The sequence below is a fragment of the Gymnodraco acuticeps genome, unplaced genomic scaffold (genome assembly GCF_902827175.1).
Source record: "Gymnodraco acuticeps unplaced genomic scaffold, fGymAcu1.1, whole genome shotgun sequence".
Taxonomy (NCBI): Eukaryota; Metazoa; Chordata; class Actinopteri; order Perciformes; family Bathydraconidae; genus Gymnodraco; species Gymnodraco acuticeps.
This window is the reverse complement of record NW_022990206.1, coordinates 1,580,459-1,599,124: the sequence shown is the minus strand read 5'-3', so window position 1 is coordinate 1,599,124 and position 18,666 is coordinate 1,580,459. Positions and strand designations below refer to the sequence as shown.

At 39.6% G+C, this 18,666-nt stretch overlaps 1 protein-coding gene across 2 annotated transcripts in view; it reads right to left on the bottom strand.

Moving 5' to 3' along the window:
- Positions 1 to 373: 373 nt before the first annotated feature.
- The window catches only part of poc1a (POC1 centriolar protein A), a 34,253-nt gene continuing 15,960 nt past the window's right edge, over positions 374 to 18,666 (bottom strand). For both annotated transcript variants that reach the window (XM_034218360.1, XM_034218361.1), the window contains 2 exons: positions 9,254 to 9,514; positions 374 to 1,546 (listed from right to left, as the gene is read on the bottom strand). In XM_034218360.1, the coding sequence (XP_034074251.1) occupies positions 1,436 to 1,546; positions 9,254 to 9,514 (372 nt within the window). In that variant the 3' untranslated portion in view covers positions 374 to 1,435. The remainder of the gene's footprint in view (positions 1,547 to 9,253; positions 9,515 to 18,666) is intronic.

Here is an 18,666-nt window from a genome sequence, read left to right as displayed (position 1 = left end):
GGGTGAAACATAAGGATTTTGGACTCAAGTAGGGCAGTCGTATTTAGCCGCTTCCCCCATGTTTTTGTAATAAATCATCGCTCAGAATCTGGCATAGAAAGGGTTGGGAAAAGGAGCGATGGATGACACAGTTCACGGCTCATGATCTTAACATCTCTGCTGAGGACAATAAAGACTGAGAAGTCATGATTCATCGGGTAACAGCTCGGGCTCTGTGGGCCAATCAGAGCAGGAAACGGTCTCTTAAAAGTAACCGGGTGACATCATCGATTTGGCAACGATTATGAAAACAAACTCTCATTCAGTCGTTACACAAACAGAGCTCAGGGTTGTGAAAGAGCAATCCTCTCATCAGCTAATTTCAAGTCAGAGGTACGGGTGAAAAGATATTTATTAAGAAAGTAAACAATCAGTTACTCTCAGAGTATAAAAGTTTAAGACACAGTGTATGTGGATGGAACAAGATGCTTATCTTTCACACTGAAGTGATAACAATTGGTTGCTATAAACTCTGAAATCTTTTAAACTACTGAAGTTATTTTATATTTAGTTTTATGATCAACAAATCAGAAAACCAAAGCCAACAATGTGTTAGTACATCTCTCAATACTTTGCCACCCTCCTACCCTGTCTGAATCAATTCCTTGTTGCTTTTTAGTATTTTAACAGGACTTGTTGAAAATAAAATATAACATAAGAGATCATCTTTAATAACTGTACCAAACTTACCAATTTGGTAAGGTACTTTGTTGGCTGCACGGTAAAGGTTAAGTTAGTTAATTTAAACCAGTGCTTCTACTAATGTCCAACAAACAGGTGAACAAACATGAAGCATCCACAGCACACTTTATATAACTTTCAATTACTCTTTGTTCAATTTAAAAATGATTGTGCTGGTCTCAATACAACTCAAATAAATATCATGCATTTTAGAGATGTTGGTTGAGGGAACTGAAGTATTTGTGTTTTCTACTGATGCCATTCTACATGAACTGCACGCCACATACACAAATAGAGTTCAAGATGTCCACATGTGTAGTGAAAAGGCAAGTATGAAAGTCTCTTGCATGCGTCTACACAGGACACAATTTTGTGCACACACATTGAAACACGCACACACACAGACGCTTGAACACTCACAAAGTGACTCGCAGCAGATCCTTTGTCAGCAGAAAGCGGACTGCTCTCTCAGCACTCTTGTAAAGAACAACTTCTCTAATATTCAACTCCTTCACTTCAGATATCTCTTTGTAATATAACCAGGCGCAGTACATCAGCAGAGAGGCTCAGTGTGCATTGTTCAAGTGTACAAGATCGCACATTTTCAGTGAGATGTAACAACTGGAGTGTTCGCTAGATGTCTTTCTGTGAGTAGTGTTGGTGTGACCCCATTTCCCTCACACCACACTTCAACCTCTCTCTGGTGCCGCCATCTTTAGGCCTCCTCACGTCTCTGGAGATGTAGACCGATCTCCATCTGGTTCTCCAAACACTCCTTGAGCTTGTCCTCTGTCAGCGTCAGCCGCTGCTCCAAGATGGAAACCGTCTGGATGGAGTTACAAGACAAAGAAAGAAAAAAAAGGGGGGAAGGAAGGAGACGGATGAGAGGGAAAGAGCATGTTAGAGAGGGCTGTATAGCATCAGCCTGAAAGTAATAACTATATAATGGCGGTGTTTGTATGTGTGTGAAAGGCAGTTCTGTGTGTTTCTGAGACAGATGTTGTGCGTGCAAGACAATCCAGCTGATTATCAGAGAGAGATCTGCTGCTTGAGCTGAAAACACCAGAGTTTCTGTGTCTGGCACGCACCCTCTCTTGTTCTAAGTCTCACACAGTTGCATAAACACACTTACGCACACAGAGAATACAAGAAGGTCGCTATCCGAATCAGGACGGGCATGTGTGGGTAGTGAGATCACAGTGCGACATACTTTTCCTCTCAGCATCCTCCAACAGTCACAGTGTTTGTTGTGTGTTTGTGTCGCCTGAGCCTGTTCATCAGACGAGCCTCCAGGTTTGATTTCATCATCTGAATGAACCGATTACTGAGGACACAGCTGGCTTTTCTATCCTTTATTGTATCTGAGATCCAGTAGCCACATTAAAGAAATAATGTAATCAGTCTTTCATTATCTAAAACAAATAGAAGATATTACAGGATTCCTGTCTGGACCCTGAGAGTATTCCTTAAAAGACAAGACCAGGACAACTGAGAATATACTACTATCTTATATATGTGTTGGTCCCTTCAGATAGTTAACCTAATTGCTTTAAAGCACAATATGTCATTTATTGCAAGCAGTGATTGGATTTTGGGAGTGTTTCAGATCATGGGAGGGTGTCACCGCAGTCAGCTTCTCCCGGTTAAGATTCCTCTATTGTTCATCTCTCAAGAGGTTTAACCGGGGTTTTCCACAGAGGTTCCCCCTCCTCTCCAAAACATACAGACCGGGTGATTTAAACCAGTAAGCGTTAGAAATCACTCATGGTCTTCTCAGCTGGTTCCTCTCATCAATTGAGATCCTGATGTAAAACAAATTAAAATCCATTTCTCTAGGTTTGAAAAGGGTTAATATTTTGAATATTGTAAGTAATACAACCTCAATAATATAAGTCTAGCTGTTGTTTGACTTTTGAAATGTAACATATTACATCTTTAACAGGCTTGACTGTTGATAAGTAATGCGGGAATTAGATTTATGCAAATTCAAACACAAAAAGTGAAACAGATACAAAAGGGTGACAGTCATTTGAGTGAATCTTGTGGTCATAGTGGCCTCATTTTATCTGAATCTCTGACATATTGTTGCCTGGTGACAAACACAATACCAGCTAGTTAGCAGTTTTGGAAAGTAACGCTTGGCAACATAAATGTGGTTGTGGGGAGGAACAAAAATAAACCAGTCAACATGTTCACATGGACAGACTCTCTACATTTGGGCCAGCAAGTAAAATATATGTCAACATGTCTCAACCTGTCATTTAATGTCTCTTTGTGCCAGCGAGAGCAGTTTTTAAAATTGCTAGAAAGCAGCAACGAGATGAGTCATTTAATGAAAATATAACCAGCTGCAGGTTAGACATTGGAAAAAAAGATTTGGGTGACCTCAAAAGTGGTTTGCTTCCCGGTTTGTTTTATTGAGAAATAACCTGTTGCTGGGTTGATTCATCAGCAACTATACAGCGGTTACTCAAAGCTATAACTATATGAAACGCACCTTAAACTCAGGGCCAACATAACAGGTAGGATCTATCTTTCGCTCACTTTATACAATCAGGGTCATTCTCAATGACAGACAACATAGATGGTTGAAAAATAGTCGCTGGATGTCTTAAAACTTGTTGATAATTTCTCGTTTTGTAATTTGATAGGTGAACCGAAGTCATTAATACCAAGAACAACTAAACACAGTCCAATCATTTTAGTTTTATCTTATTGTGTGATGAAACTAAAAGAGTACATTAAAAACTGGTCTAGCATCGCCTCGGTTTGTCGAGCAGTTGTGTTTAACTCGCAAAGGTTTATGGTGTTTGTTAAAGACTGCTAAAACACAGAAATATAAAATACACAGCAACAGTGCAATGGTAGCTGGAGCCACACATACTGTTGAGAAAATATATTTCTGAATTATTGGCATTATTACAAAAATCATCGGGGGTGGTAATAATTTGAATAAGACTTCATATTTATGTAAGGGACACAGAAGTTCTTACCATATAAAAACGAATAACTTGTATTTTCATCTCAATATTGACCCTCCATTGTAAGTGTACTACATGTTGTTTTAGTAATCTTCCAAGCCAAGACATAGTGCCTGACACACACACACACACACACACACACACACACACACACACACACACACCACACACACACACACACACACACACACACACACACACACACACACACACACACACACACACACACACACACACACACACCACACACACACACACCCACACACACACACACACACACACACACACACACACACACACACACACACACACACACACACACACACACACACACACACACACACACACACACACATGCACATCCTGGAGACTTATCCTAACCTTAACCATAACCAACACATGCCTAACCCTTAACCTTACCCTTACCCTAATCCTAACCAAGTCTTCACCCCTAAAATTAATGATTCCCCTCATGGGGACCTCGAATTTGTCCCCATAAGGGAGGCGAGTCCCCACACGTGACTGTGTAAACAGATGTAGGTCCCCACAAGTATAGTAATGCTAGGCCACACACACACACACACACACACACACACACACACACACACACACACACACACACACACACACACACACACACACACACACACACACACACACACACACACACACACACACACACACACACACACACACACACACACACACACACACACACACACACACACACACACACACACACACACACACACACACACACACACACACACACACACACACACACACACACACAACTAAAGGCGTACTGATGAAGTAATTTACATTGTTGAATCCCTCAGATAATCTCATACTCTGCACCCACCGATGGAAATAAATTCATCAATGTGTGGGTGCGTGGAGTTTCTTTTTGGTCATCAAAATAGATAACATCTTCTGCTATTTCATGCATCATGGGAGAGAGAAGGCTTGTATTTCCCCTTTCTCTCCCCCTCTCTGCCTGTCTCCGTTTTCTAGATCAATACCACCCTGTTTATCTTACCAACCTGATATGGCTACCCAGTCTCAGCCCAACCAGCTATGGGTGTGTGTGTGTGTGTGTGTGTGTGTGTGTGTGTGTGTGTGTGTGTGTGTGTGTGTGTGTGTGTGTGTGTGTGTGTGTGTGTGTGTGTGATTCCGCATCGTGTCCCCAGGCAGCTGCAACATTATACGGGCATATAGTTTTCATCTGGAGTAGAAACCAAATCTTTATGCTCCTAAAAATAGAGCAAGCTGTTTTCTTTTCTCTCCAGAACACATTATACTCCCCATCGCCCTGAGCATTGCTGGCCTCTGTTACAAAGTCTCATAGCTTTGGTATGACCCACGCTGAAGTCTGATAGTCTGAAAGGCAAAGAAAGGCAAACTGCTGCTGGTGAAAGGTGGCAAAGTCAGGTATTTTCTCTATATGTAGCTCACTGACGTGCTTAACATAATATGCTACCACTAAAGTGAGTTATAGTCATAAAACAAGGAATTAAAAAGAATGGTTTAAGTGATATCATAAAAACACCATAACAAAACCTGGTAGCCAGAATTCGTCCACTGACCAACACTAATGATCTGAAGGTGTGTAGCACAAGCACTGCTGCGGTGAATCAATAACCATATTTAAACACATTGTATTAGCAGAAAGCCAATAAAAATCCATACAGTCATTAGTTAATAGCCTCGGCCTCTTGTTAACGACGGCTCTTTATCTTAATGCTGCCATAGTATGCTAACATTGAATTATTGGAAAATGTATACTTAACCTCTCCTGAAAATGACCACTTGAAAGTGTAGTGCAGGCTTTTATGTTTTACAAGACATAAGAGCAGATTTTTTCTTCCTTTCATCATCGCACCACATTTCATAACATATGCGTTGTTGTCCCTGACTCTGGCTCAGCATGATGTGATGGAGTAGGAGGAAGTGAGTCTGAGCGGCTTTACTTTAGTGTTTTTGTTACCAAATAAGGATAGAAAATGAGCTTTTTCAACTACTGATTTTTAGACTTTAAGATGTAATAATGATTTATAAATAGTATCTATGATCAGAGTTCCTTGTTGGAATATTAAGTCACCATATTTCTCAGAATGATGGTGGCCTATCTTGGGAATTCTTTCTTTCTTACTTCTTAGTTCTCGTAAAACAGAACTATAACATACAAATCAGAGACCGCCTCCAATCCTTAGTATTTCAAACACTGTGGTAAAAACGTTGTGGTTTCTAAAAGTCCACAAGCTATAGTTAAACGGTTTTAATCTTTTCTGAGGAACAGGAACAAGTTGCTTTCACTTTATTCAAATTATTCATGCAGCTCCATTTATAGCTGATGATACAGAAACACAGTCAATGGAGTGGTCCACATCTGTGTACATCTATTCTGACTCACACATAAGGTTAAGGTTGAGCAGAAACATGCAGAATGATGGAGAGCAGAGAGAAAGTACTGGACGTTTTAAAAGAGCAAGTGTTAATGAAAGCAAATATTGATTAAATATTCTTCATAATTAAGAGGGAGAGTGTGGAAGAAGTGAATAGGTGTGGGTTATGCAGGATTAGTGAGGGAGGACATGTAAGAGGAATGAATTATTATATACGGAGTGTGGACTGGTACTGGAGAGGGGCCAGTTCACCTCCTGGGCCGAAGTGCCCTTGAGCAAGGCACCTAACCCCCAACTGCTCACTGGCGCCGGCTAGACTGGCTGCCTCCGCTCTGACCTCTCAACTGCATGTGCATGTGTGCATACAACTGTGTGTGTATTTGTATATGTATGTACATGTTCTAAAAAGTGTGTACTGTGTGTACTGTATGACCTGTATAAAAGCGCATGTGTGTGTACGACAGAGTGGAAACTGAATTTCCCCCACGGAGGATTAATAAAGGTCCATCTTCTCTTCTCTTATCAAACAGAGGAAGAAGAATAAAGAGAGGGGTATTGGTGAGGGGGGGGGGGGGCAGATAAGTGAAAAAACAGCTAACACAGCAAACTGTGGCTTTAGAAGCTTCAGCCTAACGTTGAATAATTCAACATGTTCCTTCTCAGTCTCCTCCGTTATTAGTTACAAAGAGCCGTAAAAGTGAAAAATAATGCTGGAGAAAATACTTAAAGAGGAACTGGAATATAACACACAAATAAATGATGTCCCTTTGTCAGCCTAATCTTCAGAGGAAGGCGGGGCAGTCATTTAAATCTCCATGTTGTCAAAGTTGAACAGATGATGTTGGACAAATATCTCTACTTTCTTATTTCTACTCACGTGTGAGGGCATTTTGGAGGTCAGCTGAAAGAAAGCTGGGTTGAGCTCGTGTGCATACTTTACATGACCTAATTATACATTACCTTACGATTCTAGTGGTCTGTTTTTTTTTAACAACACGAAGTTAACATTACTGTGCTGTGTTTTGTAGAACTCCCTTTTTAAAAATCTCTTAACAAGCTGTGTATACAACAGCAGGTGAGGTGAAAGTCAGTGATCTGCCAATGTTACCATCTGTACGGTTAAAAAAGCGTGTCTGAACCTGCACCAGCTGTGATTTCTGCTGCATTTTAACCCAATTTTATGCAGGTTTTGATGTGATTCAGTTGAACATCCAATTCAGCTCCCAGGTAGAAAATTACATTTGCAAAATCTACCTTTTGATTAAATCTGACTCACCAAAACTGTATTTCAGTTCTGTTGAAACATTTGCAAAGACAATTGTTAAACATTTGAACCCATGTTTCAGCATCACAATTGTGCAACTCAGGAAAACTCTACGGTTAACTAGTTGAGTTTAAAATGAAGGCTGAGTTTGAAAGTAGGTATGGTCTGAGTAAGGGCACCGGAAGTCTTTGCAGCCCCACAACTTTACTCTCCTGGCCTGATTTATTGCAGCTGTATTGTTATGTTTCTTCCTGATTTTAGATTTTTCTTCCATATTTTTTTTGCCTCAATAGTTAAATTAGATTCAGTTCAACAGTACAATTAAAGGAAAACCATTAAAACACTAGTTAAAAACTGTATAAGGTCTGACAACAATGTCACGTTCAGGATTGACAAAAGCAAAGCCACAGCGGACGAGAAAAGCTTTTCAATAACAACCATAAGATCGTCAGATATGAGCATTTATATAATCTATTAAGAGATCTTAATGATTGCCTACCATGTCCTAATGTAACAAATAAGAATGCACCCAAACAATCAAAGAGCAGAAGGACAAAACCAGACACAGACGATCCATCTGGCATCTGGGTTTGGGTGAATAGGTCTTGAAAGGGAGAGGCTGCTGCCCACCCCCCCTGGGAGGGGTTAGCTAGCTGCTGGCTGCCCTGAGCCAAATCTAAATGCTCCAACATTCTGCAGATTGAAAGAAAGAAGAAAGAAAGACACACACAAGAAGCGTTTCTGCTTCTAAGCGTGGCCATTAACAATTTACACTCAGTCACTATCACTATCAGTGATAGTGCTCCCAGCACTCGTATGAATGATGCATTTTCACACACACACACACACACACACACACACACACACACACACACACACAACACACACACACACACACACACACACACACACACACACACACACACACACACACACACACACACACACACACACACACACACACACACACACACACACACACACACACACACACACACACACACACACACACACACACACACCAAAGTATATGCAAAGTTAAATGAGTGAGGTGTTAAGCCCACCTTGCAGTGAGGTGGGTTTGGTGCAGAGCAACCTCTGGCTGCAGCTTTAGGCTTAGCCAGGGAGCATAGTTGGTTAAATAGAAATCCAATAAAGGATGTGTCCATTGCACTTAATGTTTTCAACACTGATTAATATAAGTTGCAAATTCAAAAGCTGCAGTCATTTCATTTCATATTCGACAGGTCAGCTAAAAGGAATGGGTTACAACAGGAGAGCCTACAACATGTTGCTGTACTGTTATTCTGCTTTCTCTGATATCCATATCTGATCTTTGGAGCTAAACAAATGCACAAAGCATAAACATAAATAAATTGACACGAAGCAGACCTTCAGATCTTAACTGGTTGCTGTTCTTTTCGTTTTTTGTTCAAGGATCTATTTTTTTGTTTTGCATGTTCTGTATTTTTCAGAATTTTTTTAGGATTAGTTATCTGGTTGACTAAAAATGGAACTTCACTTGATGTGCATACAGTTCAAATGAGATTATAAAAACAACAGTAATGTCGCTGCTGTCACAGGTAGATTTGTGTAATCAGTATTTATGTTTTTCCACATTCTGTGGAGGACAGCTGCCAATGAAAAACTATAATGTGACAGTAAATACATTCTGCCACAGACATACAGCAGTGTAGAGATAAAGTGCCAGTCTTACGCAGTAACAGCATGATAGATGGTGTTCTGTGTTTGTGTTCTGTAATCATATCTGGCCTGCAGGTTGATCAGGAGGAAGCTTTTGTTCTGAACAGAGTGAGGGGGCGGCACAGCCTCAGCACAGTGCTTGCTGTTTTTCATGAGAGATTAACAACTCTTCTGCTTACCTGAGTGAGAATATCTAGTTGACCGATGATGTGTTCCAGGGTGTTGGCCAGACCAGGAGGGACACCCCCATCCGAGGCCTGGGACTGTGCTTGAACCTGGGGTGAATGCGGCGGTAAACCCGGGGTCTGTGTCTGGTGTGTGGAGGAAGAGCTGGAGCTGAGGGGTCCGAAGGTCTGTGAGCGAGTCGCTCTGCTCTGGCTGCGACTGCCGCTCTTTGTGTGGGAGTCCTGACCGTTTGCGTGTTCTGAGGGGTCGCAGGCCTGAAAAATAAGAAGGGTAAAGGATTGTTGGAAACTCATAAGGTTTCTAATGTGCTTCACATAACATAGTTAGGGGTGTCTCACTATATATAGGAATTTAAAGGTCACCTATTATGCAAAATCCACTTTTCATGTATTTTATACATAAACATGTGTCCCCTCTGTGTAAAGAGATTCTGAAAGTTTCAGGAAAAAAGATTTGCTCACTTTTTGTCCTGATCCATTTATATAAAAACCTGTCTGAAAATGAGCTGATAAGATTTTGGCCACTTCATGATGTCATAACGATTTTTTGGCTTGGGTAACCATTAGCCAATCACCAACCACCAACCCAAAGAGACGCACAATCAACAAAAAAATGAATGAACCATTTTACTTCCTCATCTCTTTTGAGAATTGCACATGAGCAATACTCACAAGAGAATGGCTCCTGAAAACAGGAGATGGGTGGCAAAAAGATCTTTGCAATTGTATACTGTATATGAAATACACATATGAACTTGATAAAGATGCCATTTTCATCAAGTTTCAAAACCATTATATTTCACACTGAATGTAAAAGCAAAGTAAGAAATTAAAATGCATCCTTAAATTGGAAAACAATCACGACTGACTTTGCTTGAAGAATTATTTTCTGTAAATGAGCCTTTTACACAGACTCCAGAAGGTGTATGGAGTCAACAGAGGAAAACTGTCGACTCTCTCTCACACACAGACGCACACTGCCAGTCTGTCTGTGTGTGTTGTGATTAATTCAATGAGACATAAACACATGAAGGTCAGTGACCACATCTCTCCATCACAATGTCTATGTTACTGCACACATCTATAAGATAATTCATATTTTGGTCTGTCTCCGCAGTCCTCTGTCTGGTGGTGTGTGTGTGTGTGTGTTTCTGTTTGAAAGAACGTCTCATCTCCATGCAAATGTTTTACTCATCATCCCCATGCAACATCGAGTCTATCCACGCTCAGTTAAGCATGTTCAAAGCCGCAGAATCAAACTGTGCTGTTTCCTGAATGAAGCCATACATACTATGAGCGGAGATGTCATTTGTCACCTGGATCTACACTTGTGTTACAGCCAGACTACGACCACGGATACATTAAAACGGACAGGGATTCTGTACAGTAATATTTATGGCCTGCCAGATATCACTTGATGGGATCTTTTATTTTTTGTATTTAAATGTGACTGCTTCAGCTCTAAAAACCAACACATTTCAATTATATATTTTAATAAATGTGATTTTCCTCGACGATTACTAATTCAATCCCCTACATATCGCATAAAGATGACAAAGAACAAAACTAGAGGGTAGTATGGGAAAGACAGCTCTGCAAGAAATGTGAAAAGAGATCACATGGCCAGAATCAATAATAACTGCTGAGGGAGAAAATATCAGGAGAGGAACTCAATGACCTTCAGCATTTTGTTGGTTCAGTACCCAAAGTGATCTCAATACTTCACACTGTGAAGGCTACAGACGGGACTTTTATTGTGGCCAGCCTAAGGCACACCTGTGCAATAATCATGCTGTCTAATCAGCATCTTGATATGCCACACCTGTGAGGTGGGATGGATTATCTCGGCAAAGGAGAAGTGCTCACTATCACAGATTTCTTCAGATTTGTGAACAATATTTGAGAGAAATGGTTATTTTGTGTATATAGAAAATGTTTTAGATCTTTGAGTTCATCTCATGAAAAATGGGAGCAAAAACAAAAGTGTTGCATTTATATTTTTGTTCAGTGTACTTCTCTTGTCTTTCAGTATGGTGGTGCTTTATTTCTCTGCTCTGATGTACTGTTGGTTGATGTATAGAGAGGGGGCCTTTCTCATTTCACTAATTTCCCCTCCTCGACTCCTATCCTCGTGTCTTAGTCCCGCCCACAGGAGATGCGAGCGGAGGAGCATATATATATATATACAGTATATATACATACATACATACATACATACATAGGTATATATATACATTTATATAAATATATACAATTTCAGAATCAAACAAGTATGAGAGCACTCACAGCATAATAACCTAACACTATCAGAGACTGGATATGGAGGACTGTGGAGGACCCATCAGTGTATCCTCGATTATAGCTCCTCCAGAGAGCCTCCTCGACGCTCGATCCTCGATGTGCATTTAGAGAAATAAGATGTCCTTCAACATGGCGCGCCGAAAACCATTTCCGGGTCACTACCGGAGGACCGAGGATTCGAGGAGTCGAGGAGGGGAAATTAGTGAAATGATAAAGGCCCAGGGTGAGAGAGAGAGAGAGAAAGAGGCAGAGAAAGAGAGGGACAGGCAGACAATGGAGAAGTTCTGCTGAGCCTACAAGCTCCACCAAGACTGGATTAACTCTTGTTGAGAGTACGATTTATAGCTTTGTATTAAATCAGCTGCTTAAACACACACCAAGCGCTGGTCCCCAAATAAACACACACATGCTAGTACAGAAAATCAGAGGCAAAAATTGGTGAAGACCTGTATACCATACAGATATAAACCTTTGGCCTCACACACGAACACAAACGCACAGGATTTTTGTGAAAAAACCCACATTGGGTAAAAACATTGTTGGAAAATGGTGTTGATGAAAAAAGGTAAACATTTAATCCAAAAAAAATTCAAAAAACTAATCTAGCACAACCCCACAACTATTACTGGTTTTTACTATTTATTTCTGCATTCATACAAAGTGAATCACACAAATAACTTGTTAGCGAGTTATTTTCATTGCAAACTAAAAGGTCAGGATGATTATGCTTTTAGAATTAAATGTAAACTTGTCTATAAAGTCAACCCTTAATTAATCTTTGTACACACTGTCTACTGCGGTGTGACATGTGTACATAGTGAAGTTGATGCTTAAATAATATATTGTTCTGCGAACTCAACACGTCCTGTAGTGCCGTAGCCTTACGGGGGAAAACCCCGATACGCACAAGTGTACACACGTGTGCTTGCATCGACAGCACACAGTAACACCCTCCTAATGAATCACCTGGAGTGGAAAAACCAACAGTGGAACATTTCCTGAGGCCCAAATTAAATTGGAAGACTGACACAGCAAGCCATCAATACACCCTGCAAGCGTTCTACTAAACCATTCATCACTCTACACGCTTGCATACACACATAAAATGTTACACGCCTTACATTTTTATGAGGATAGATCAGAACATTAAAGAGAGGTAATTAAATAAGGGATGGATTTATATAACTGAATAATTGCACGTCAACAAATGAGTTCTTCAATATCTGGGCCGTGGCCACATAGGCTATCTGAGTTTAGTCATGTTAGCTTATAATAAAAGGCAACCCTTGCAATTAAATGGGCTGTGTTGGTGCAAAGCATTTCTCAAACAATTAGTCAACAAATCGATTATTGGATCAAAAGAAAAACAATCGCCAAATATTTTCTTAATCGCTTCATTGTCCTTTTCATTCAAGAATGGTACAACAAGCTGTTTTCTAGCTCTTAACTAAATAACGTTGAGTTTTGGACCGGCAACACCTTGGACTTTGACGAATTGAGATTGACCATTTTTTAATTATTTTTGCATTTTTCTAACGATTTATATAGAAAATTATAAATTGTAAAAAGGTAGTTATTTACGGTCCAAATAGACCTTAATATATTGTTGTAGTTGGTTTGATATCCCAATTTCAAACCCAGGTGGTGAAAGGTAATAACAACAACAGATGGGTGTTATTGGTTTCCTTCCCACACCACAAGATGTACAAATTGTGTTTTTTGTAAATATGCTTTGAAATGGCTATTTCTGTTGGTAGATATTCTGCTCACTAGCCCGAGCTTTGTTTTGATTGAATGACTGGTCATGTACAAACTGCCTGCCTCACAGTCCATTACCATTGTTTGTTTGGTAATTATCTTGGTGTGTATGCGAGTGAGTTATATCATGCCATGTCAGTTTTTCTGTGTATTTGTATTTTGGAAAAACTATTTTGGAAAAATGAAGTAGGACTTTTAGGTCCAAACAGAGTCAACACTTAATGCTGATGCGTCAAAATGTGTCAAAAACGGGCAGGGATTAAAAAATGGCATTTCAACTCTATAATGGCATCATTGGAGACATTTTAACGTGAGTAGCAGCAGAAAATACTGCAAGTAACAACAATTTGGACCCAGCAGTACAATGTGTGTTATCACCAGCTGTCCCCTTTGAACATGCATAGGAGTTTAAATTGACTGTTTAAGGATAATGTCTGTGTCTACCTTAAATGTATGCCAATCATCCTTTCCTTTTAATTAATTCAAGCACAGTTGGCCATGATAGACCTTGTTGTTCCACTATGTGAGAAGCTGATTTATTATACACCTATACTAATATATTAGTGCACCAACAGTGCATGCAGCCTGTTGCAGTTTCTCCTGCTAGATTATTGTTTTCAACTTTTACTTTTCTTATTTGATCTTACTTGTTATGTTTCCATTAGAAACTCGTGTTAACTTAATCAGCTGTGCCCTCTCTGATTTTTCTTGTAGAGAGAGATTTTGTTTGTTTTTCACAGTTGAGTTGCTGCTGGTGTGCATCCCTTGTTTACACCAGGGAGAGCTGATGTGGTCGGAAACAATGGCACCTCCACAACATACAGCCAAATACAATTCATCATGCTAGCCTCCCTAAGGCTTAATCACAAGTATACATTACAATTAAATATGTCCCACTCTTTAAGACGTTACATTGAAGTGTACCATAATATAACCATAGGATGTAAACAATACAAGACGTTTCTCTCACTACTGAAATGTAGATTCATTACAGTGGAACAAACATTTAATTTTAAACTGTTAGGGACAGTTTTGATGAATGATGCCTGTGATGTGACTAGGGTTGCAAAATTCCAGGAATTTTCAAAGATGGAAACTTTCCACGGGAATTTATGGGAATAAATTGGGAATTTTCAAAATTGAAGGTTGGCTCTTCATAGGGAACTTAAATATATTTGGGGAAAGTATATTTTAGCATAATCTTGACTAAAACAAACAGATGCCATTCAGGTACACTTGAATATCCATGCCATACCACACTGCTTACTGCATGGCTATTGAGACCACACAAAGGTTCGCAACAGGCTCACAAATGTGAGAGTGGAAAAACTGGTTGGCATTCGGGCAAACCTAAGGCTCTTTGAGCCAGACACAGAGCCATCCTCAACAAGGCTGGACAGTGACACTGAAGAGGAAGACTCAGAGTGTGATGTTGATGAGGCCCAGGAAGAGCCCATTGACTGAAAGGGTTTAGCAAAAATGCAGAGGATTGCTTGAAGGAAGATTTGCATGTTTAATGGGACTTTTTGGAGGGAGAAGGGCTCTTTTCATTTAACATTTTGAATGGGCCTTTGTGGGGATTTTTGGATGGGGGTGCATTTTTGTTCATTTTTGAATGAGTGGGGTTGGGGGGGATGAGTAAAATTTAACTCAACATTCCTGTTTTCGTTCTTCAATGAAACAAATAATAGTTCAATAAAATTATTAAAACTTGTTCTGTTCTACTTAAAAAAATGAAATGTTTTTTTGTTTAATTTTGCATCGAATATTTCCAAAATTCCCCAGCCTAACTTCCCATGGAAACTTTCCGGAAACGTTCCGCCCCTTTGCAACCCTAGATGTGACTCAGCTTGGACCTATGCTTTACCTTGGCTAAAGCTAACAGAACAGACACGTTTTTCACCAATCCTTTTTTTATTAATGCTACTTTGTCAGCTTTTTACCCTCCATACATTTCTGTATGCTTCAAGTGAGCTTCTTATATAACCTCTGCTCTGCTTTCTCTCTGCTACGGTCTTGTCTGCCTCTTTCACCTTTCCCTCTCTGCTTGTCTTTAATGTAACAGGGATGAACAGGTGTCTGTTAATGGCCCTCGCATTTTCATTATTCCTGTGCGTACGCTTCACATCTTAGCCTTTTTTTCCCTCGATTGTGCTCATGCTGTCGGCATGGTCAAATGCTCGCCCTGCTCTCCCGCTTCCTACCTTTCCCTCTCAATCTGGCTGATGTTCTCTCGCTCCACCAGACCATTAAGCTCTCTTTAACTCCACCAGCTATCTTGTCTTCAACACTCCCTTGTCACACCCCCTTCCTTTCCCTCTATCCCCTGCTGTCGAAATCTCCCAACTCCCACTGTCAAACAATACCACCTGTCTTTCTATACCAGCACCTAAAGATGAACACACAACCACACACTGTCTCAGAAAACTGCAGTTTTCATTGCAACTGTGTAAGGTTTTAAATAAATATCTGCATCCTCTATATTAGTCTTTAAGAAGAGTGCCAGTAAAGTTTGGTATGCTATGGCATATTTACAGCAGCCTATTGGCTACAGTAAATACAATAATGGTGAATGAGACAGAAGATCATACAGCTACTGCAGTCTGCACCCCCCCCCTGTCTGCACCGCCCCCTGCTGAGCCGAGCTGTGTGTGTGTGCGTGTGTGTGTGTGTTTGTCACTGTTAAGGGGAGCCTACTGCGTGTGCAGCTCGTCTGTCTGCACACGTGAGTGGGAGAAAGACCTAGATGTGAAGCTAGAGACAGAAAAGGGGGTGGATGGGGGATTAGGGCGGATGTGATCAGAGAGAGCTGATCTGCCTGTCAGCAATGGTTGGCACACACACACACATCTATTCTCTCACACGAAACAGGGCAAAAAACGATTTGCTCAGCTGTGTTGAGCACAGAGGCAGGCTGACTGTCAATGTTTAGGTAGAGAGATCTCGTTTTAAAGATGGCTTATTGTGTTTAACAAATAGGCCTACATGTGTACTGGCATAGCACCCATCACTAGAAAATCTTCATGGCGTTTTTCATCCAAGTAAAATGAAACGATCAGCATATCAAATTAGCTGTTTATGAAATCCTTGTGGATTTGATTCTGAGAGAATAGCAGCCATGGGTGGCCTTTGCTCCAGTATGAAGAAACACATTAGTCAATTTCTTCCGGGTGAAAAGAATACCAGCCTAAGGCAGTTGTGGGTAATACTGGATGATAGGCATAGCAAGGAGGGATGGTTTTATTACCTACGACCGAGACGATTTAAACACAGACCGGACTATTTTTCAGACTATTTTGAAAAGCTTAACTTGTGGTTTTATTGTAATATTATAAGCTTAATGGGTATCTCCATATTGAGTATAAGACTGATAATATTGCCAGTTGTATTGTAACTGATACCAATAGGACTATGCAGGGACATCCAAACAAAAGAAGTCAGGCGCTGAGCTGAAAGAAAACATAAAAGATAATAAATAGCTTGCTTTGCAAACTTGCCGTAATGCTCACCTGTTTAGTTAACTACATCACTTTCTAGCACAAGTCATCTTCATCTGGTTGTTTTTTTACATCTTACTTATAAGTCTGATGAAGTGTGGTTGTGCTCGCATCACAACATGAAATCAAATAGTTTCCTGAAGAATTAAGTGTGGAGCATTAATTATCTGAGAGGGAAGGGAGGAAGAGGTCCAATTAATCAAATATACTGTATATTCACACTAATAACTAATGAGTTACTTTTCCTTTATGAAAAGATAAGATAAGATAAGATGGTACTTTATTGATCCCAATTTGGGAAATTGTTTTTGTTGCAGCAGCATAAAAGACAAGGCATTTTACAATAAAACAAAACTACAAATAAACAAGAATAGAAAAAAAAGAAAATAGAAAATATACATGTTGAAATAGAAAATATACATGTAGATATTATATATACAAATACATATATTCAAAAATATGACATATGGAATATGGAATACTTCTTAAGATGATACCATCTTAAGGAGTATTCTCTCAGTGCAGATGCCGTCAGCTGCTTATTCATATTCTTACAAACACAGGACATATCTCTGTGGTGTTGCTAGTGGCACAAAGCTGTGTCCTCCATCTTTCCTAAACACTGTTATTGTACCCGTAATAGCTATACATAAAAAACCCTCAGGTACTGACAAATACTTTATTGGGTAGGGTACAATATGAGTTTTATTGGTTTCTACTTCCATTAAAGCCTGCAATGCATGAGTGTTTAGTCTTAGGTAACCTATACTTAATCAATGTTTGACATAACTCATGAATAATGTTTGATACATTATGTAATATCATTCATTTTGGCAGGGTATACTTTCCATGGTCACTTTCTAATTATAGGATCTGCATTTAAAATTGTATTTTTTGTGTTTACAGGCTGATAATATTCACATGTTGTGCTTTTCTTTAATTAGTTAGCAGTCTGGAGTTTGGATGTATGAACCGCAGTGGTGTTCCACAACCCCTTTCATGGCTGCTTTAAAAAAAGAATATCCTGTTTACTATATTCTGCCTCTCTTACAATAAGTCAATGCTCGACAGCACATTAGATGCACTTCTCTCATATAGAGTACCTCTCTCTGTTTTATACTTTTATTTTAAACTCCCTAAGCCTTTGAATACTCATATTAACAGAGAAGGAAACAAACACATTAAGGCGAGCTGGGGACATGTTCCCTCTCTGCTTCCTCTCAGGCAACACGTGTCTGAGACTTGTGGCATTTTATGAGAAATGAAAGGGCCTGTATAAATAATAAATTACAAATGGATCAATTATACATGAAAAGGCGAATCTAGGAAGCTGGTACTTCCAGGTGCAGCTACTACTTTTACTTTAACCTTAACAACTGGCAGATCACAACTCATAAAGAGGATGAAAGAAATGCCATTGCCAGGAACTAACTCCGGTTAAGATATAATTGTTTCTACACTGTGCATTCATATCTATGCGTCATTCATCTACTCAACCATTGCAATTATGTGAATGCACTTTGCGTCTCAAAGAAAGATCAACATGTACATTTTATTCTGTATGAAAAACCAAGGTGAAAGATTTCTCTATGTTTCTATTACATTTTACATTCACATATAAATGTCTTACACAAAAATGCTTTTTGTTTTATGTTCTTCTTATTGTGTAGGAAGTTGTTTAGCTGACTAAAAAGTGCTTTTGAAGCTGTTACTTTTCAAAAGAATATCTTTCAATTCAGAGGTCACATTAAAGGTTATTTCATAAATGCGTATGATATATATGATGATTTACTGTATAGTGTAATGAAATGCTGAATGAGTTTAAACACTTCCCAAATGTTTATATTGAAG